At 44.4% G+C, this 21,740-nt stretch overlaps 2 protein-coding genes across 6 annotated transcripts in view; one reads left to right on the plus strand and one right to left on the minus strand.

Annotated features, from left to right (window-relative positions):
* ddr1 (discoidin domain receptor tyrosine kinase 1) overlaps positions 1–8,584 on the plus strand; it is a 51,675-nt gene extending 43,091 nt beyond the window's left edge. For 4 of the 5 annotated variants that reach the window (XM_017469302.3, XM_017469282.3, XM_017469321.3 and 1 more), the window contains 7 exons: positions 1,034–1,147; positions 1,624–1,916; positions 2,179–2,306; positions 2,443–2,640; positions 2,759–3,023; positions 3,258–3,407; positions 3,507–8,584. In XM_017469302.3, coding sequence (XP_017324791.1) covers positions 1,034–1,147; positions 1,624–1,916; positions 2,179–2,306; positions 2,443–2,640; positions 2,759–3,023; positions 3,258–3,407; positions 3,507–3,647 — 1,289 coding nt within the window. In that variant the 3' untranslated portion in view covers positions 3,648–8,584. The remainder of the gene's footprint in view (positions 1–1,033; positions 1,148–1,623; positions 1,917–2,178; positions 2,307–2,442; positions 2,641–2,758; positions 3,024–3,257; positions 3,408–3,506) is intronic. The other variant, XM_017469291.3, reaches the window with a different exon arrangement.
* Positions 8,585–9,041: 457 nt separating this feature from the next.
* flot1b (flotillin 1b) lies at positions 9,042–19,468 on the minus strand. Its single transcript, XM_017469334.3, has 13 exons — positions 19,313–19,468; positions 16,766–16,826; positions 14,390–14,465; positions 12,456–12,546; positions 12,207–12,350; positions 11,932–12,051; positions 11,750–11,845; positions 11,496–11,648; positions 11,147–11,328; positions 10,969–11,014; positions 10,545–10,682; positions 10,279–10,443; positions 9,042–9,678 (listed from the first exon to the last, which is right to left on the minus strand). Exons 2-13 carry the CDS (start codon positions 16,806–16,808, stop codon positions 9,655–9,657), a joined length of 1,278 nt encoding a protein of 425 aa, XP_017324823.1. The 5' UTR covers positions 16,809–16,826; positions 19,313–19,468; the 3' UTR covers positions 9,042–9,654.
* Positions 19,469–21,740: the final 2,272 nt, after the last annotated feature.

Raw genomic sequence — 21,740 nt, forward strand, 5'->3', positions numbered from 1 at the left:
GTAGGGTTAGCGTATTTCTAGGCTGTTTAATATATATATATATATATATATATATATATATATATATATATATATATATATATATATATATATATATATATATATATATATATATATACGTATGTAATGTGCACTGTTTGACATGTAACTTACATGGGAGGCAAATGATAGATCGGCATCAGTGGTTGCGCCATTGTAGTTCTGTGACGCCGCAATTTTAGGCAGTTTGAGGGCTAAGTCCGAATTTAGGTGAAGGATGTCTCTGTTCATCGTGCATAGCTGTGCTGTTAAACCTAGCTTTGAACTTGCACGCCACATTTTCGAGGGCCTGTATATTAAAGTAAAACAATACACGGTCTAGATCAGAACTTTGCGGGACGTCATACCGCTCTGTTCGAGGTTCTGAAAAATGTCCATTGACACTAAAATAGAAAACTATTCTGGGTTTACATTTGCACGTGGAAGCAGCTGTACGCAACATACTGTTCACTCATAGCCTAGATTCGGTTTTGGGGTTTCTCTCATGTTAGTGTGATTACAAACAAGCAATGGCTCTTATTTATTTTAGTGTAAGAAAATGTACTTCGGGACCCTTCACTAACCAGATACAAAGACTCACTGTCTTTGCTGGAAAGATGGAGGGATTATAGCATAACTATTCACTGTTCACATTAGATGTGTTTACACACTTGCGCGCACAAACACATACCACTGTCATTTCTGATATACTGAACATTCGGTGTACCGGGCTCATTATGAATGACTGTAGTTGTGTTGACTGAACATCCTGATGACATGTTGATTAACTGCCTGCAGTATGAATAACAGTAACCCTGCCTGCTTTGTTGTCTTGGTCCTGCATCTGATCGGTGAAAGTTATGTCTGTATCTGCCTCTCATCTCCCCTAACCATCACCTTATTTGTGTGGGTTTTTGTGTGTGTGTGTGTGTGTTGTGCTAAATCGTGTTTGCTTTGTTTTTGTGTTGCACTGTGTTTTGTGTGTCTGTGATCGTGTATGTGTGTGTCTGACCAGCCTTGCTGTTAAACAACCCAGCCTATCACCTTCTCCTGTCTGACCTGAGACATGGCCCCAACAGGCTGCCAAACTGCTCCAGAGAGTCTGTTAAACCCCAAAACCTGCCCCAGGGTAAGAGCGAGGCATGTCTGTGCCTCACAGAGTAACGACAGGGTTAAGGAGGGAGAGAGCGAGTGCGATTCTGTAGCAAATAGGACAGTTAAAGGTTCCTCAGGGAGAGAGAAAACTTGAGTGAAACGTTTCACAGTGCAGTACTCCGTGAAAGATCCCGGGGGTGTGTGTAAAATCCGTATATATTCCTGTGTATTGATGGGTTAATACATAATGCACCATGTTCTCATCCCCTAATCACGTAAACAGTCATAACCTCCAACAGCATGTACAGTATCTGATCACTGCTGAGCAGTGGTCTGAGAGGATGTTGATTGAATGTTCATGAGCAACGTTTAAATAATGATCTAATATTAACAAACTGTCGATTTTTTAAAAATATTTTTTATTTATGAACTAGTTCAAGTCAAATCGAGTTTCCGTTCACACCGTGAACACTCTCCATCATCCTGCCACTCTGAATATCTCCTTTACAGCATGCAGTTTAGATATGGACGATAAAGCGCTGCCTGTTCAGGAAGGACCGCCCCCATACCCCGGAGCCCCGCCTCCTCTCCTGGGAGCTCATTATGCTGAAGCCACAGGGGGCGGGCCCAATGTGCCTCATTATGCAGAAGCAGACATCGTCAGCCTGCAAGGTGTAAGCGGGAACAACACGTACGCGGTTCCGGCCCTCTCGGCCACGCCCACGGAGTGCCCGCCCCTTCCTGAGCTGCAGCGGGAACGGCTCCTCTTCAAAGAGAAGCTCGGAGAAGGCCAGTTTGGAGAGGTAGTGTAGACATGAGCGCAGAACAGAAGCAATACGGTCACCAAAGAGCCATCGGTGTTCGACTGTAACGTTCATAACGCTAAGAAATGCTCGGTATTTAAAGTCGAATCAGCTTCTTGTTAATGCGAGTAACTGAACAGGTCAGTCACCATATTGTGACATATATATTGTCTCCAGCATTATCGTTCGTCATTTATTCTGAAAGTGCCTCTCAGCAGCTTGATGTCTCTTAACAGCAGGGTGTCCACATTCCTCCTCTTAGGTTCATTTGTGTGAGATTGAAAACCCTCAAGACCTCCCCAATCTCGAGTTCCCTTTCAACGTGAGGAAAGGACGCCCTCTGTTGGTAGCTGTGAAGATTCTGCGGCCTGATGCCTCGAAAAACGCCAGGTTCGATGCACCTGTTTTTTTTTTTGCCCCCCCCCAATCATCTTATCTTCTAGCACAAAATGCTGGCGCACAGTTGATCTGTATGTGACACACACACCGCTGTTGTTGTAACCTTCCCCTGTCTGCCATCCTGCAGGAACGACTTCCTGAAAGAGGTGAAGATCTTGTCTCGTCTGAAAGATCCGAATATAATCCGGTTGCTGGGTGTGTGTGTGAGCAGTGACCCTCTGTGCATGGTTACTGAATACATGGAGAGCGGTGACCTTAACCAGTACCTCTCTCAGCGAGTGTTACTGGACAAGACCGGGCCGCTGCACAACATGCCAACCATCAGGTCCAATCTGTGTTTTTTATTTTTATCTTTTTTTTTTTTTCTTTTTTTTTAACAGATGCATCGGTTAGAATGTGTTGCAGAGATATAGACTAACTGCCCGGTATGTTCTGTGCTTCAGCTACCCTGCCCTGATCTCCATGGCGAGTCAGATCGCATCTGGGATGAAGTTCCTGGCGTCGCTTAACTTTGTGCACCGTGACTTGGCCACGCGCAACTGCCTGGTCGGGGGAGAGCAGGGGGACGGAGATGACAGAACGGGAGAGAGGCACATTAAGATCGCAGATTTCGGCATGAGCCGAAACCTGTATGCTGGAGATTACTACAGGATCCAGGGGAGGGCCGTGCTTCCTATCCGATGGATGGCCTGGGAGTGTATTCTTATGGTGAGTAAATGCAGCATACGTTATAAACCATTAGCAATTTTGTTTGGAAATGTTATTATTCTTTATTCATAAGAGGTGACATCATGTCTCGTTTGCTAAACTATTTGTTAATTTATATAAGTTTTTTTAATTCTGCCATAGTAGCTGAATTATTTAGATTTAGTTATTGAGTGTGATGATGAAGATGATGATGATGATGATGATGATTATTATTATTATTATTATTATTATTAGGGCAAGTTCACTACAGCCAGTGACGTGTGGGCGTTTGGGGTGACCCTGTGGGAGATGCTGAGTGTGTGTCAGGAGCAGCCCTATGGTCACATGACTGATGAACAGGTCATAGACAATGCAGGAGAGTTCTTTAGAGACCAAGGAAGACAGGTACACACACACACACACACACACACACACACAAATACATTTAAACAACTCATTAACCCATTGACGCCCTCTATCTCTCTCTCTCTCTCTCTGTATTAGGTATATCTGACTCGGCCGGCGGTGTGTCCCCAAGGCCTGTACGAGCTGATGCTGAGCTGCTGGAACAGAGACTGTAAACTCCGGCCCTCTTTCACACAGATTCACTCTTTCCTCACCGAAGACGCCATGAACATGGTGTAAACACATGGCTGCACGAAGACAAGCGAATCTCTCCTTCGCGCAGAAGAGAAGCGTTTGTGTAGCCATGCACAAGCTGGCGGAGGTGATAGTCGGTGTAGAAGTAGGCGGAGCTAAGCACTCTTATGTAAATTTGCATAAATTACCTTTGGCAGGTCAGGGCTGAGAGATGCTGCTGGTTCGGTTCTCGCGCTCGACCTGCTTCAGACCTAGAACCCTAACCCCCTACACCCTAAACCTGACGCTAGTTAAATCTGTCGTCCTGAACTAATCACGAATCTGCAGCAGTTCATCTTAAATCTCTCACTGATGACCATTTTTTTACACTAAAAAGGTGGAGGGCTTTTCTATTGCTGAAAATTATATAGACTGTGAATGAAGTAGTTCATATTATTACACGCATAACCTTCGTGATCCCAGCAAATAAGATGTACTTAAACATAGCACAACAAAGAATCAAATAAAGAAAAGAGCAGTTTGCATATAAACATTTATAGCAGAGGTAGTTAGGAGTGAATTCCGTCTAATCTCAGCATTCACGCTGGGTATGAGGGTTCTTCAGTCCGATCTTCTTGAGCCTTTTCGCTGGGTTCAGTGGTTGATGCGTAATTGCTAATCTCTCTGAATAACTCAATAAGCAGTATACATACTTAAGACTGGTTGAGGGATTTTCTGTTTTTAGTAGAATTACATGCTTATTTTTTTGAGGACGTATTTTCACATCATGAACTCACAGACATGAAGCCCCATAACCATTTTGACACATTCTCCAAACTTGCAGGCTCCTCAACAGTGTTAGAAATTTCACCCCCGACCAACGTCTGTTATGAATTACCGAGCAACTGAATAGTTACGGACAAACGTTGTCCAACGTTGCCCGATATTTCAAAATAACCCCTATGGGTCCAGTGCAGAACGGGGAATCCTCTCGATGACTGTACATACGATGCACAGCAAAACCTCTGGCGCACTCACACGGCTGGCCGTGATTTTGAACCCCATCCACATCCTTACAGGTAGTGATGTTACGTTTGGTAGCGTCGCAGCGTGTGTCGAGAAGGTCAGGTCAAGGTCGAGCTCCGTATCGATGACGATGCAGGGATTGCTCCAGTAATGAGTCTGTTTGGCAGGTTGTTTTGGGCAGTCTGTACTCTGTAGCATGTACAAGCGCCGTCACATCTCAAAACCTCGTTCCGAAACGCTGTGGCTGTTCAGCGGAAGCGCGCTGATATTTTAGATCTTACAGACTATAAAAGCAGTAAAACTTTGGTATCGCTGATATCATTATACTGTAAGCTCAAGCGATATACAGAAGGACAGCGCTAAGTGCATACACTCCTGCATCACTTTAATAGGAACACCTATCAGCCAATCATGTGGCAGGTCATTGCATAAAATCCTGCAGATACAAGTCAAGAGCTTCAGTTAATGAAGGGAGGGGGGGGAGGGGCGGGGGTGATCTGTGTGATTTTGACTGTGGCATGGTTTGGGCTGGTTTGAGTATTTCATAAACTGCTGGTTTCCTGGGATTTTTATGCACAGCATTCTCCAGAGCTTATACAAAAACATTAACCGAGCAGCAGTCCTGTAGGTGGGAGTGGCTTGTTGATGAGCGAGGTCAAACGGTCGGCTACGGTAAGTCAAATCAGCACTCGGGACAACCGTGGCGAGCAGAAAAGCATTTCAGAACTCAGCACACGTCAAACCTTGAGGCGGTGGGCTACGACCGCAAAAGACCACAAAGGGTTCCACTGCTGTCAGCTAAGAGCAGGAATATTTACCGTAATTTTCGGACTATCGAGCGCACCTGAATATAAGCCGCACCCACTAACTTTAAAAAGAAATGTTTTTTTGTACATATATAGGCCGCACTCGTCTATAAGCCGCAGGTGTCCACGTTGTAACATGAGATATTTACACCCTAAGATGTTACACAAAGATTTTTTAAAAACTTTTAATGAAATACATACCGTAAATGCTTTTTTCCGAACAGTGCCTGTAACACGGCTGGTTAAAAAAAATAAAATTTACAGTTGCCTACCAGGAAAAGTCATCGATCGCTATCTTCATCTTCCTCCAGCGCACTAAAACCACTAAAGTCGTCTTCTTCAGTGTCGGAACTGAACAGCCTCAGAATTACCGGCGCTTCGTCACACACTTCCTCAGTCTCTCTTTCGTTGTCACTCTCGACGTCACTTACGTCTCGAGGCGAATTCGCCCTTGAGCTTGTGCTGTCCTCTTCATCACGCAGCAGTCCAGCCTTTCGAAACCCGCTGGTGATGGTAGATTTTATGACACTGCTCCACGCTGTTAGGATCCACTGGAGCAAAAGTTGCTCTTCGCGTGCTATTTCCTTCTTCGACAGCCAGATCGATCGCCTTTAACTTGAAAGCTGCATCATATGCATTCCTTCCTGTGTTTTCCACGATGAGGATGTGTGCATGAAGTGCAAAATGACCGATCTGAAGAATTTAGTGTGAATGCGTTTGATTTAATTCGAACAGTTTCATTGGTCCACTGTGACCTGTTCGGTAATTTCATTGGTCCGATGTGACGAGGCTAAATGTTTTGGCGGCATGAAGCTCGTTAGCCCGTAAAAATCCATAAATTAGCCACGTCATTGTTTAAGCCGCAGTGTTCAAAGTGTGTGAAAAAAGTAGCGGCTTATAGTCCGGAAATTACGGTAGGTTACAGGGGGCACAGGCTCTGGCCAGTGGAACAGTTGAATATTGAGGGGGGATTTTTGATGTGAACATTTACTGAAGCTTGTGAGCTTGTGCTGCTGCCACACAATTAGCTGATTGGATTAAATAAATTCCTAATAAAGCGGACAGTGAGTGTATATCATTAGGCACAGCTGTATCTAAGACAGTTTTACTGTTACGCTTTTTGACCACTAGGTGGCTCTCGAGAAACGACCATTTTTCAATACAATTGGCTGGAAAAGCCATGTCTTGCAATGAATACTTTAAGTTTGTGTGTTGTCCTAAGATTTCACACCAATCTCAAGATGGCTTTTAAGGTGGAATGTGTTTTATAGAAGTTAACAGATGAAGTTACTGGATGTATCTTGACGTGCTAGAACTGACAGAGCAGAGACAACACAGAGAGCGTGTCCATAATTGGACCGTTAATAACTTTGAGCATCGATACAGCAAAGCCTGGTCTAATTCTGCAATCACCCGATCTTAAAGACCTCCAAGAGGACGTTCTTTGAAGTTCTTGATGCTTAACTAATTCGTTTTCCTAAAGCACCTTGGAAGGATGAGAAGTGGGACTAGTGGTTGCGTGCGGCACGCTCTCCGACTCCCGGACAGGAAACCGACGACAGCCACTGGAGGGACGCACGAGCCAGTGCACTCTCATTCCCTGTCCAATGCGGAGGGTTGATCTGACGTGGTGACCCCGAACGGGAGCAGCCAAAAGAGGGGGGAAATTTGGGTGTTACACACTCATGGGATGACCTGTTAATGGTGTATTGACCAGTTAGGCTTGGAATTGTTTCTCATTTGTCCTCATCGAGATTGTGAATGGTGATCTCGTTCTCTCCACCTTATATACAGTCATTGACTCCACCCTTCTCCACTGCACCACCGTAGACCGGTTAATAATAGGAAATAACGTACCTCCGAGTACCGCCGGCGAATGTGAAGGTCCGGTAACTTGGATGTGAATTCAGCTACGAATTGGTCCGTATCGCCAAATAAAGACGTCGCACGATTTCCCGTTCGATTTCAGACGAAGAGTGAAGCGCGAGTATGTTTATCAGTACGTGAAAGATTTAGGACTGTTACACAGTGATTGTTACCCAACACCACACCTACAAGAGGCTTCAATTGCACTTTACTGTCAACTGGGACAATCAGTGATAGCAGAGCCGTTAAACATTTTTATTCATTCTCAGTGTGAATGAGCACAAAAAGTATTTTTATCATCATTATTTTTTTTAAGAATTCTCTAGCGGCACTTGAAGCAGCGAATTCATTTTGTATCAGACAAAGTCGTTTATGCACGTACGAGTGGTGGGGTCCGAGGATTACGAAGCCACTAGCTTAACCCTACACGCCGTTAACATTCAGAAGGAAAGAATGTGATTCATAAATGGTTATGTTGCCATGTCCGATGTCCTTTTAACCTTTTTGATACACTGTAATCCTGAACTAAAACTTGTATTTTTTTTTTATAAACTCCGATTTCAGGCAGCATTTTTCAGCTACGCCTCACGCTCCTGTTTCTTTAACGTTAAAGGGATATGAGGGTATGTAAATAGTCAATGGGACATAATGTTCTTCACTGATATTTGGTTATCGTTGTTGTGAATGGTTCTGAATGGGTCCGGTCTCTCTGAGCTTCGCTGACTGTGTTAAATGTTGTTGTCTATTTTTTGTAGTTTTAATAAAGTAACCATTTCAGACAAAAAAAAAAAATATATATATATATATATGCACAAATGCAGTTTATACATACAAATAAACAGAATAGTTAAGGAGTTTAATTTATTTTGAAATAACTTGAACAATCATATTGAGTTACTTTCCTATATATTGTCTCGTATTCCACAATACAGTGTCAACGTGACATAAGTAGAAGTTAGTATGGGATAGGATAACATTTTTATATATATATATATATAAACAGAAATGCAAGATTTGACACGAGCACTACAAGGTGAAAGAGTGGCGGGATTGCAATGAACGAGCAAAACAGTATTGTACAGAACGCACGCACGCTACGCAGACATTAGGTTGAGAATCAAATGCGTGGGTGTGAACGAAACGTGTAGATTTAGGCACTTCGTGATTAACTGAAGTCAGACACTTCGGATGAGCCTGGTGTTAACAGCTAGCAAATTACACTTCAACTCAAAAAGACTAGAGAGAGAGATCACATGTCCTTCACCACATCTCTTTCTCTCTGCGCTGACTGAAACATCTTTGAGGCGAAGGTCGAACGAGTGAAAATCCCCCTCTCGGTACTTGACCTACATTGAACAGACTCCGTTTAGATGTGGCCAACTTCAACCCCTTTCATTTCTCTCTTCTTCCTTACACTTCCTTCCACCGCTCTCTGCAGGATGTCTGCAGATCTCGTTCAGTCGCTTTCCTATCCTAACATTAACTGCAGTTTTCGGTCACTCGCGTTAGAAATTTAAGAATGAGACATTCGCTTCCTACGGAGAGGTAAAGGAGGGCAAGTGTAAAGGCAGGACGGGCGATCACGTTCACGGTTCACGCGTCAGGCTGTACAAACCTCAATACTTGTTTAACACATGGGGGAAGGTATTAAAACTCACAGCTGTGATTTAATTGTTTTACACGTGTATGTGTGTGTGTATATATATATGTATATATGTGTGTGTGTGTGTGTGTATATATATATATATATTTTATATATATATATATATATATATATATATATATATATATATATATATATATAGATAGATAGATAGATCCCATGTCATCTGTACGTACTTTGGCTAACAATGTAACAAAAAGGATTACCACTGAATACTACTTAAACAATTATTGAGGTTTGTAAAGCCATTAGTAGTACGCACACGGACAGTAGCTTCAGTAACAGTTAAGACAGTTAGTACGTGAGGATTACACTGTTTAAATGCACTTTGGGATTTAATCACTATTAGTAGGTACATGCTTATTTTACATAGACGCGGACTTCAAAATAAACGCAGCGACGCTATAGGAATCGTGCACTCTCTTACACAACTAACAGGAATGACCCGAACGACTCGGCTGGAGCTTGGGGGGGAAATTTTTCCATACAAAATGAAATGTCTCGTACTGATATATAAAAAGAGACATAAAAACAGAGGAAGGAGGATAAATCCCTCTGGGGGAAAAAAAAAAAAACACCACAAAATAAACCTGCCTACAGCTATCATAAGTCTCGAACATTTAGAACATGCAGGTGTACACAGAAACAGGAGGAGGGATGAACACAGCATCCATTAGTGAACAGCTTCTTCTCCACTTTTCCAGGTTCTTGTTTAGCCCATGCGTGTGGAGGTAACCTGTCGATACAGAGCGCACGGTTTTTAGTATTTGTCCCGCGTCAACCAAAGTTAAAGAGCATCTCTACCTGCTGTACAAACACAGTAGCTGAGCTGCGTTGTGTAAATAAGCGGCGTTAGACACACAGGTTACCATGCCGACGTCCGTTAACCCTCTGAAGGACGAGTCAGTTAATGAGGCTGTTTATTTCATTCTAACATGACATGGAACCTCGAAGTCCCTTTTTTTTAAAAAAAAAAAAAAAAAGACGTGTCTGTGTGTAGTGCACTTTTAAATTCTCTCCAATTGTATCAGGTCCGATTTTAATCTCCATCCATCCATTTTCCAGTACCGCTTATAATACTCCAGAGCCTGGAGCCTGAATGTTTTGTAAATGCCGATCAGCCTACAACGCGTGTCTTTGGACTGGGGGAGGAAACCCTCAAAGCATGAGGAGAACATGCAAGCTCTGTTCACACAGGGCGAGGGCGGGATTCGAACCCCCAACCCCCAGAAGTGAACATGGAGAGGACCTTCACAGAAATCATTAATGTATGTATATGTACACTGAAGCATTTCTAATTAGGAATGAGAGAGAATGTGTGTGTGTGTGCGCTCACCTGAGAGATGCTGACTCCAGTCAGTTTCTCCACAGCCTGAGGCAGGCGGACCATGATGTCCAGGACTTCTCCTGTCAGCTTGGCTGCTCCTACCTCTGATCCTCCGCTGGACACCATGGTGATTTTCTGAGCTGCTGAGAGGGGCTTGGTGATCTCTTCTGCCATCTTGAAGAAAGAGCGCGTCACATATTTAGAAACTGCTCTAGTCGGTAATCGATCCTGTACTAGCAGAACTGGACAGGATGTAATAGGTAAGATGGACTGACCAGAGGCAGTTTCTCCAGCAGCATGTCCACCATGGCTCCCTCCTTGTACTGATTGAAAGCTTCAGCCTTCTTGGCCATCTGCTCAGCATCAGCGCGGCCCTTAGCCAACGTGGCAAACGCTTCTGCCTCACCCTTAATCTGAGAGACGGTGAGAGAGAGGTTAGAAACTGGGTTGAATTTAACAATGTACTTCATCCAGGTTTTTCTGCCTTTCCAGATTCCACCTGTCCAGGCTTTCAAAATTCACAGAAACATAGAAAGTCATTATCTGTATCTTACAAAGGGTAAACATGAAATGTGTTTTGCATTAGGGAGGATGTGTTCGTGCAGAAAATAAGTCTGAAAACAACGTACATAGAATCTTGAGACTACATTGCATGGACGGTGGAACGTCTATACTAAAAAAAAAAAAGTCAACGCTTACTCTAATAGATTCAGCCTCAGCTTCAGCCTCCATGATCAACTGCAGCCTGTCAGGTGAAAGAGAGAAAGAAGGTGTGACTTATGCACTTCGTTATCCTATACGCTGACTGGAGGTCTGGCAGCGGGTCCGTAGGGAATCGTTTTGGCACAGGCCGATTTCCTTTCAAAGCTTCGCTAACCTTTCGGCCTCGGCGAGTTTCTCGAGCTTGTATTTCTCCGCCTCGGCTGGCTTCATGACTCTGGCCTCCAGCTCCTTCTCTTTGCGGGTGATCTCCTGCTCCTGCAGAGTGATCTGCTGAGCGCGCTCCACCACCTGCACCTGCATCTTCTCCTCCTCAATCCTCTGCTTTGTCTTGGCCACCTGACCCAGGAGCAGAGCAAAATTCCTCCAGTGAGATTTTCCGAAAGGAAGATCGTTTACTTCTCGTCACCCTGGCTGTGTTTTACAAAAGCCACTGTTCAGATGGTTTCGGTTTGGTTTGAGAAGTCATGGCTTTCGATCCTAGATGTGTCATGTGATTGCTGTACCTGAAGCTGATAGGCCATCTCAGACTCCGCTTTCTTAGCGTTAACCTCCATATCATAGACCGCCTTTTTCAGCTCATAGTCTCTCTGAGCCTTCGCCATCTCGATCTCGTTCTTGTACTGTGCAGAAACCTTCTCCTGCATGGCATGGGCTTCCTAAATACACACACACACACACGATTTCATATATCAAATTCTTTCTGTGGGGAAAAAAACCAAAAAAAACACTACAGGTGTAAGAGGAAGCAAGGTCGTACCCGGATCACTGCATCTCTCTTGTACTGAGCCTCTCCGATGCGGGCGTCTTTCTGCACCTGGGCTGTGCGAGCTTTACCCAGAGAGTTCAGGTAGTCCTTAAAGAACAACACCAGACAGCATCAGCTTACAGCACACGTTACAAGGCGCGAGTGTGTGGGGATGTGTTGCACATGGACATCACCTGGTCATCATGAACGTCTTTAAGCGTGTAGCTGACCACACCGATGCCCATGTTGACCAAATCAGAAGAAGCCACCTTGAACACTTGCTCTGAAAACTTCTTACGATCCTGATAGATCTCCTACGGGAAATCAGAGAGTATACACGCGCTAAAAGAGCTACACAACTATTGGTGTTGGAATAATTGTAATAGCTGCAAAAAATAATAATGACACAAAGGTGATCATTTTAGCCATTTTCATGTGTCGTTAACTCATGCGTCCACTGTCTCCTTACCTCCACGGTCAGGTGAGCAATAATGGCTCTCTGATGGCCTTCCAGTGTCTCCAGGGCGATGTGGGAAATCTCAGTCTCCGATTTCCCCAAGAACATCTGGCAAGCAGCAGCCAACATCTCCTTATTCTGGCCCTGAATTTTCACCTGCAAGGCAGACGCCAAGTCCCACACATCACACACTTTAGAATGGGAAAGTGTACGTGAGAGAGTGTGTGTGTGTGTGTACGTAAAAATGTATGAACGCCTGACCTGTGCGATGCCAGTCACTGAGATGGGTACACCATGCCTGGTGTAGACCTTATCACTCTTCACGTTAAGAGTCAGAGTATTCAAAGATATCCTGAGAGAGAGAGAGAGACTCTTGATTTAAAGCAAACAGCAACTAATTTAAAGGAAAAGAAGGCCATGCTAATGATGTTGCTCAGACCCAAGTTCTGTGGCCATCAAATGCAGAAGCAAAAATAACCGAACCATTTGATTGACAGGATCATGTTTCTCTGTGGCTTTAAAGAACAATACTTACCCATGAACTATGGGCCTACGAACAAGGACGCATGCATGAATACTGAGACCTTCCAGCAAACTCGTGTAGTGATGCATGATGCCGTATTCACTATAAATACCGTCATCATGCATCAATCATTCCTAGAACTAGGCTGTGCAGGTTCAGAATGACAGTCATTCTTTTCACCTACCAGGGCCGGCGTGAGACACTTGGAGAACATCATGAGGGACGGGTCTCGCCTTTGGGCTACCGTGAAAAGTGCTCATTGCTAACTCAACACTGGGAGGTGCAACGTTAACCTTGTAGTATACCTCGTTAAAAAATTTACATGGTAGCAGCAGCAGAGTTTCCTTGGAGTGGCTCATGAGGACGAGACACTCCTTGTAAAGTGGTGTGTCACAGTAGGGGTTGGGCGTCCAGCCTGTCTATAGGTTAGCTTGATAGCATCCACCGTCCCTTGGGCAAACCTCTGCTTAAACTATGTCTTATCCCCAGAGCAAATAAACAGCTGGCCTGTTAGACTGGATGGCTGTTGTTGGGTCCTAATAACATAGTAAGGTGCGTACCAGGCACAGGAAGGAAGGAAGGAAGGAAGGAAGGAACACTCTACAGACTCACCATCCTTGAAAGCTACAGGGTCAATAATCTGATTCACATTGCTGAGTGATTTTGCCTTGGCAGAAATCCCAGACTCAGCCACAAGATCACCCCAGGGTCATCTGTCCACCAACGCAAGCCAGGCAAACGTATTTGCCAGACCAGGCAACTCCTCAACTCTTTTAGTTGAAGTGACTGCTGGCAAGGCAGTTCTGAAGAAACCCACTTCATTCAGGTAGGGGCTCATAAGGAGGGTCTCCAGCACGAGGAGGAGTTCCCATGCTTGACTCATGGGGTACTGTGGGGACTCGCTGTGTTTTAGCAGTCCTTGGAGAAAACTCCAAATCCGAGAAACTGGACAGTGCACAGGATCCAACTGATAACGTGACCACTATTTCCTGAACAACTTTTAAGAGTATACGAGGGCTCTTGCATTCAGAAGTGACTCCTGAAATGCTAGATCTTCGTATTCATTCCAAGGGGCCAGGCAATCAAAAGCCATCTGGCTAATGGTGCCAGATCTTATCATCCATTTAGACCAGAAGTTGTGCTTGAGGATGAAACCACCAAATAGCACGCTGAGGTGTTCTGAGTAGTAACTAGTAAAAGCAGCAGTGGGAACCAATTTCTTGCTGGCCAAAGAAGATTTTGGGGCTACAAACAGGACTCTGTGACCTAGCTGCTGAACCCTGCACTGTGTTTACAGGATTCTAGGCAGATAGCTCCGTCGTGTAGTCCGACATATGCACAGGGAAGATGGAGAGAGGGAACGACTGATGTATCGACTCTATCCGAATGAGAGTATCGCGAAAACTGTGTAATACGTCGAGTCCTGAAGTGAGCTTACTACATAAAAATGTTGTCTACTTGCGTTAAAAGCAGGACACTTCAATAAAATATGTTTAACGGAAAGCGCCGACTTGCAGAACACACACGGAGCCGGGTCTTGCTCAGTACAGACGATGAGTTCGACGGTATAAAGGATTTAAAGTGCAGTGTGTCTTCAGACCTTTCCTTGTTGGCTGAATAACAAGCTGTAAGACTTGTATTTTTAAGTGACGGAACAGTACCGGATCCGTACCTCTGAATCTGCTGAATACAAGGGATGACGAACACTCGTCCGCCCGCGACCATAAGTGGAGGAGCGCGGCAACAGCCTGTAGGAGGAGAAGAGACGGGTCAGATCCCAGAATGCACTCGACTCGACATAGTAGCGTAGAAACATACTACACCTGTATACACTTTACACTAACTGCAGCCTCGGTTACTATATCAATGTTTCCGTTATACGAACAACTGCAGTCACGACGTCCTTTAATCTGTAGCATCGATTGTGAAATCGTGGCAGAACCGGTGTGAGATAATGGAAACGTTCAAGGAGGTGGGGGGAAAAAAAAGGGGGTCATTGCATCTAAACGATGTTGCAACATGATGCATCACTGATTTTAAAGCAGATGTTGGACAGAGGAAGATGGAGGCAGGAGTGTGTAAAAAGAAGCCCCCCCCCCTTCCCTTCCCCGGGGTTCAAGTCAAATAAATCCAGACATTACCTGATCATGCGAAATAAAGATCAGACTGAGACTCTGAAGTTAAGCGTGTGGTTTCTGCTTTGTTTTGTTTTGTTTAACAAAGATTTTGATCTTGATTTTCATGAACCGTGAACTTTTACCACTACGAGACATGGGTGTGGTTCGAATTATGATTCAGATTTGAAATTACTCGGGTGACCACAACGTTTTGATTTTAATGCGCATGTTCATATAAACTGAATGTTGAGAACTGTGAAATACTGCGGCGCCACACACACACACACAGGGGACATTTCTGCAACCCGACAAATGATCGTTTCCCCGGTGGAACACATTCCTGATCCAGATTAACAGATTACATCTGGACAAATTCAATTCCATTTACACCGATTAGGTGCCGTCGTGGGATTATAAAACGATGTGAATACTATGCAACCCCCATGGGATACATGATGTATTTTCAGTTCAGATCATTCAAAATTATTATTATTTCATCCATCATTACAAACACGAGGTTTAATGTATTTCACTGGGGGTTTTTTCTACCATCCGTAAATCTTTATTAATTACCTGTATACGTTTTGGGGGTTTTTTTTAGATACATGGCAACCTGGTATCTTTCAAACTCACGGCTAGTTTGTGCGGGACTTGTTATAGCTCTTCATCCACAACCTAAACAGGGCTATGTTTGGACATAAATGCTTACTTATCCAGTATTATGTAACTGACCGGTTACATTGATTTCCTATGTATTCAGTTTACAAAATAATGAATCTAATCTAATCTAATCACAGCACCATTCTATATTGTACACTGTATACTATGTAACAAACTCGGGTTTCACTTCGGAGGCCACTCGTGGAAAACTATTCGATTCGATTGTTCACTCTTTTCTAATTTCTTTCTTTTTTTAATCATTACAGATTTTATCAACAATAACATGAGTGAAGAATAGAATCTTAGAAATATTTACATGGATTTCCTTTGCTTTAAGGTTATAAGTTTGGGTAAAACCCGACGATCCGTGTTGCATCGTATCCATCCGAGTGTTGTCTGAACACATGCTTTAATGGAAGGGACAGGACTCACGGAGAATCAAACACACACTTTAAACAGAGACCTAGAGATTCTGCGAAATCATGAATACTGAATATTGAAGATACTGAACATGTCCATTCTTTGTCTTGAAGTGCACCTATTATGTAGTGTGTTGGTGAATGTGAAAAGTCTGCAAAGTTTCAAAAGTCAAAGCGGACGACAAACGGAGTTAGTGACTCCCAGATGAAGGAACCGATTCTGAACGGCTGAAACGAGTCGTTAGTGACTCCAGACTTCACTTCCTGTACTAACCGTCTTCATTGGCTGCTCGCTGACAGCGGTAGACCAATCACAACAGACTGGGACATCTGACCAATCAGAGCAGAGTATGCTCTCTGAAAGGAGGAGTTTAGAATGAATCCTTTAGAACGGATCATTTAATGAGTCGTTTGTGACACTCGGGGGAAAAAGGTAATGACGCAATATAAATTATGAGCACATTAGAGTTTTTTTTGTCTTTGGATGCATGTAAATGTATTGTATGAGACCTCAAACAAAAATTAGGCACGTTTCAGGTGCACTAAGTTTTTCATAAGACCCGAAGCTTATGTTTAAATGATAAGAAATCCCAGATTTTCAGTGTGCTCTCAGACTTTTAGACCCCACTGTATGGCTTCACAGTTTATATTCACAACATCTAATACTTTTGTGGATTTCATAATCGGGTCTGAGGTCAGGTGACTTAGGAAACGAGCCGTTCGTCCTGTTCGTGTGAACGCAGATGTATTCATAATGAATAAAATGAGATTATCGTGCGGTGCGTCCTAAGAGAAAGGTTACGCACTTACGAACACGAACAGACATTACCGTGAGGAGTGACGTGTCCTTACCTGAGACCACCATGGCCTCGTTGGGACCGCAAGTGTAGAACATGTTCCGACTGTCCTGGACCTGCACAGAGTTCAGAATTCAATTCCTTGAAAGAATTTTTAAAAAAAAACACACACACACACACACACACACACACACACACTGCCCCTCCACTAATATTGGCACTCTTGGTAAATATGAGAAAAGGCGGCTGTGAAAATTTGTCTTTATTGTTTAAGCTTTGATCTTTTGTTAAAGAAATTCACAAAAATACTCTGCTCTCATGGATATCAAACAATTGCAAACACAACACATGTTTATCCAAAAAAAATATCTTTGTTAAATATAGGTGTGCAACAATTATTGGCACCCTTTTAGTCAATACTTTGTGCTACCTCCCTTTGCCAAGATAACAGCTCTGAGTCTTCTCCTATAATGCCTGATGAGGTTGGAGAATACATGGCGAGGGATCTGAGACCGTTCCTCCATACAGAATCTCTCCAGATCCTTCACATTTCGAGGTCCACGCTGGTGAACTCTCCTCTTCAGTTCACCCCACATGTTTTCTATGGGGTTCAAGTCAGGGGACTGGGATGGCCAGGGCAGGACCTTGATTTTGTGGTCAATAAACCATTTTTGATCAGAGCTGCAACAACTAATCAATAATAATCGATTAGGAAAATCGTCGTCAACGAATCTCATTATCGATTAGTCGGTGCGCGCGTGGCACGAGGTGCATTTACTCATTACCTTACTTCTGTTCCGAAAACACGCTTCGGAGAGTAAACACTAAAGTTGTGTCCCAAATGACGTACTATACACTTACAATATGTACTGTGTACTCTACTGTCTAGTGTGTGGATTTTAGAAATGTAATATCATCTCAAATGGAACACGAGCGGTTTTTACTATCCGGAAGTATAAGCCACTTCCTATTCGACGGGGCATGACGTCATACAGCCTAACAGCCAGAGCCACCGACACTGACTTTCTTCAGTTTACTGTTTGTCATGGTTACCTTTTATTCCCAACATGACCTCAGCCTCCATCAGACGGGGGAGAAATCGTCACGTGACTGAGGAACAAAGTCCTCTAAGTTAGGGAGGAATTTTAGTACAAACAGGTGTACTAAAAAAATATTAAATATCAATGGGAATATACTTCAAATAAAGGGCTCCAGGCAAAAAAAAAAAAAAATCGAGGAGCTCCTAAACCCAAAATATTTAGGCGCCGATTCAAATTTTCAGGAGCCGAGATATAGTGATGTCCGATACTAGCTTTCCTCTCAACGAGTCGGGGCGGAGCTAAACTTGTTAAGCTAAACTAAACTTCTGTAGTGTTTCCCGTGTGCTTGTAGGCGTTCCTCTTCTTCTTCACTACTTGTGGACCGTAAAACACTACTTGTAAAACACTTGCGCGTATTTGCTGCCCCCATCAGGTCTGGAAGAATCGCATGGTTACAAACGGTACTAACGCTACTGCAGAAAAACAAGTACTGTCACGTTTTAAGAATGTTTGTACCGACATGGTACCGAAGTATCGGTTCTCGTGGCATCCCTATTATATACACATATATAGACACACACACATACAGTGTGTGTGTGTGTGTGTGTGTGTGTATATATATATATATATATATATATATATATACACACACATACAGTATATACACATATGTGTACAATATATATGTGTGTGTGTGTGTGTGTGTGTGTGTGGGCTTGAACCTGAGAGAATCAGATGTCATATTTCACATGGGGAGTGAAATGAGCCAGGTCCAAATCACATGACTTCTCTTTCATCACGTTTCCCATCCCACCCCTTTCCCCTCCCACACACACACACACTTCCTGTTTGTACAGCTCCATCCGGCTGCAGTGGAAACCACAACAGCTCCATCCATAAAGCTTACATGGCAGCTGATTAACAAAGAAAGCTCCTGTATCCTCACAGTCACGCAGAAACGCGAACTGAAGGCAGTGAAATGGTGTAAAGTGTTGACACACAGCTCCTGAGTGAGATTCATCAACACTACACACTGCAGGTCGAGGAGATCACGTCAGGGAACCGAGTCAGGATGAACCGAGGCCTAACCGTGGGAAACGAGTCAACATTACACGGCGTAAAAGAGATTATACTGCACTTTCACTCCGGTTATCCAAGCTTTATCTACAGTAATGCTTCTATAGAAATATAAATATATCAATAAATCCGACTTTAAATCCAGTCCTGCTCGATAAACTGCAACCTCAACAGATTAGCTGGATTAGCAAACACCAAACACATTTCAGTCACGACATGGCCATAACGCTCGAGTATGAAGTGTGGAAATGATTTAAATTAAAGACAAACACTTCTACAAAACACAGGAAAGCTGTCCAATCTGCTCGCGAGGTGATTTCTGTGTCTAATCAACAACGTGCCGTAAGCAGCTAGCCCGCTAGCTCCTAATAATAATAATAATAATAATAATAATAATAATGTAAACTAAAATCATCATGTTTCTGTTACGTGCACGTTTATATTTATTCATGTCTAAGGGGAATAGTGACTCTTAAATCACTTACCGGAAGATAAAAGCTGGAAAAGAAGCAAGAATGTCTGGAAACGCTGGAGTGTTAACACTTAAAGTAAATCCCCTCCTCCCACTGTGTGTGTGTGAAATCTTCAGGAACACGACACCAGACAGTAGACACGCTGACCACGCCCTGTGATCGGAAAACAGAAACACCCGACCACGCCCACTGTCTTGCAGTACACGGCGCCACCTGGTGGGAAAAACACGCCAATGCAACTTTATACCATGACTACAGAATTAAAACTGTCCCAAACTGCTTCTGTCCCAGACTGCTTCTGTCCCAGACTGTCCCAAACTGCTTCTGTCCCAAACTGCTTCTGTCCCAGACTGCTTCTGTCCCAGACTGTCCCAAACTGCTTCTGTCCCAAACTGCTTCTGTCCCAGACTGCTTCTGTCCCAGACTGTCCCAGACTGCTTCTGTCCCAGACTGTCCCAAACTACTTCTGTCCCAAACTGCTTCTGTCCCAGACTGTCCCAAACTGCTTCTGTCCCAAACTGCTTCTGTCCCAGACTGCTTCTGTCCCAGATTGCTTCTGTCCCAAACTGCTTCTGTCCCAGACTGTCCCAAACTGCTTCTGTCCCAGACTGTCCCAAACTACTTCTGTCCCGAACTGCTTCTGTCCCAGACTGTCCCAAACTACTTCTGTCCCAAACTGCTTCTGTCCCAGACTGTCCCAAACTACTTCTGTCCCAAACTGCTTCTGTCCCAGACTGTCCCAAACTGCTTCTGTCCCAAACTGCTTCTGTCCCAAACTGCTTCTGTCCCAGACTGTCCCAAACTACTTCTGTCCCAAACTGCTTCTGTCCCAGACTGCTTCTGTCCCAGACTGTCCCAAACTGCTTCTGTCCCAAAATGCTTCTGTCCAAACTGCTTCTGTCCCAGACTGTCCCAAACTACTTCTGTCCCAAACTGCTTCTGTCCCAGACTGTCCCAAACTACTTCTGTCCCAAACTACTTCTGTCCCAGACTGCTTCTGTCCCAGACTGTCCCAAACTACTTCTGTCCCAAACTACTTCTGTCCCAGACTGCTTCTGTCCCAGACTGTCCCAAACTGCTTCTGTCCCAAACTGCTTCTGTCCCAGACTGCTTCTGTCCCAGACTGTCCCAAACTACTTCTGTCCCAAACTGCTTCTGTCCCAGACTGCTTCTGTCCCAGACTGTCCCAAACTGCTTCTGTCCCAAACTGCTTCTGTCCAAACTGCTTCTGTCCCAGACTGTCCCAAACTACTTCTGTCCCAAACTGCTTCTGTCCCAGACTGTCCCAAACTACTTCTGTCCCAAACTACTTCTGTCCCAGACTGCTTCTGTCCCAGACTGTCCCAAACTGCTTCTGTCCCAAACTGCTTCTGTCCCAGACTGCTTCTGTCCCAGACTGTCCCAAACTACTTCTGTCCCAAACTGCTTCTGTCCCAAACTGCTTCTGTCCCAGACTGTCCCAAACTGCTTCTGTCCCAAACTGCTTCTGTCCCAGACTGCTTCTGTCCCAGACTGTCCCAAACTACTTCTGTCCCAAACTACTTCTGTCCCAGACTGTCCCAAACTGCTTCTGTCCCAAACTGCTTCTGTCCCAGACTGCTTCTGTCCCAGACTGTCCCAAACTAGTTCTGTCCCAAACTGCTTCTGTCCCAGACGGCTTCTGTCCCAGACTGTCCCAAACTGCTTCTGTCCCAAACTGCTTCTGTCCCAGACTGCTTCTGTCCCAGACTGTCCCAATCTGCTTCTGTCCCAGACTGCTTCTGTCCCAGACTGCTTCTGTCCCAGACTGTCCCAAACTACTTCTGTCCCAAACTACTTCTGTCCCAGACTGTCCCAAACTGCTTCTGTCCCAAACTGCTTCTGTCCCAGACTGCTTCTGTCCCAGACTGTCCCAAACTACTTCTGTCCCAAACTGCTTCTGTCCCAGACTGCTTCTGTCCCAGACTGCTTCTGTCCCAGACTGTCCCAAACTGCTTCTGTCCCAAACTGCTTCTGTCCCAGACTGCTTCTGTCCCAGACTGTCCCAAACTAATTCTGTCCCAAACTACTTCTGTCCCAGACTGTCCCAAACTGCTTCTGTCTCAAACTGCTTCTGTCCCAGACTGCTTCTGTCCCAGACTGTCCCAAACTAGTTCTGTCCCAAACTGCTTCTGTCCCAGACTGTCCCAAACTGCTTCTGTCCCAGACTGCTTCTGTCCCAGACTGTCCCAAACTACTTCTGTCCCAAACTGCTTCTGTCCCAGACTGCTTCTGTCCCAGACTGCTTCTGTCCCAGACTGTCCCAAACTGCTTCTGTCCCAAACTGCTTCTGTCCCAGACTGCTTCTGTCCCAGACTGTCCCAAACTAATTCTGTCCCAAACTACTTCTGTCCCAGACTGTCCCAAACTGCTTCTGTCTCAAACTGCTTCTGTCCCAGACTGCTTCTGTCCCAGACTGTCC

The sequence above is a fragment of the Ictalurus punctatus genome, chromosome 1 (genome assembly GCF_001660625.3).
Source record: "Ictalurus punctatus breed USDA103 chromosome 1, Coco_2.0, whole genome shotgun sequence".
Classification (NCBI taxonomy): domain Eukaryota; kingdom Metazoa; phylum Chordata; class Actinopteri; order Siluriformes; family Ictaluridae; genus Ictalurus; species Ictalurus punctatus.

Coding starts and splice junctions, on each gene's coding strand:
- flot1b (XM_017469334.3), bottom strand. CDS start 16,808: ATGTTCTACACTTGCGGTCCCAACGAGGCCATGGTGGTCTCAG. Junction 12,052..12,206: donor TTGCTCACCTGACCGTGGAG/GTAAGGAGACAG, acceptor GATTTCCCGTAG/GAGATCTATCAGGATCGTAA. Junction 10,683..10,968: donor CTGAGGCTGAATCTATTAGA/GTAAGCGTTGAC, acceptor ACCGTCTCTCAG/ATTAAGGGTGAGGCAGAAGC.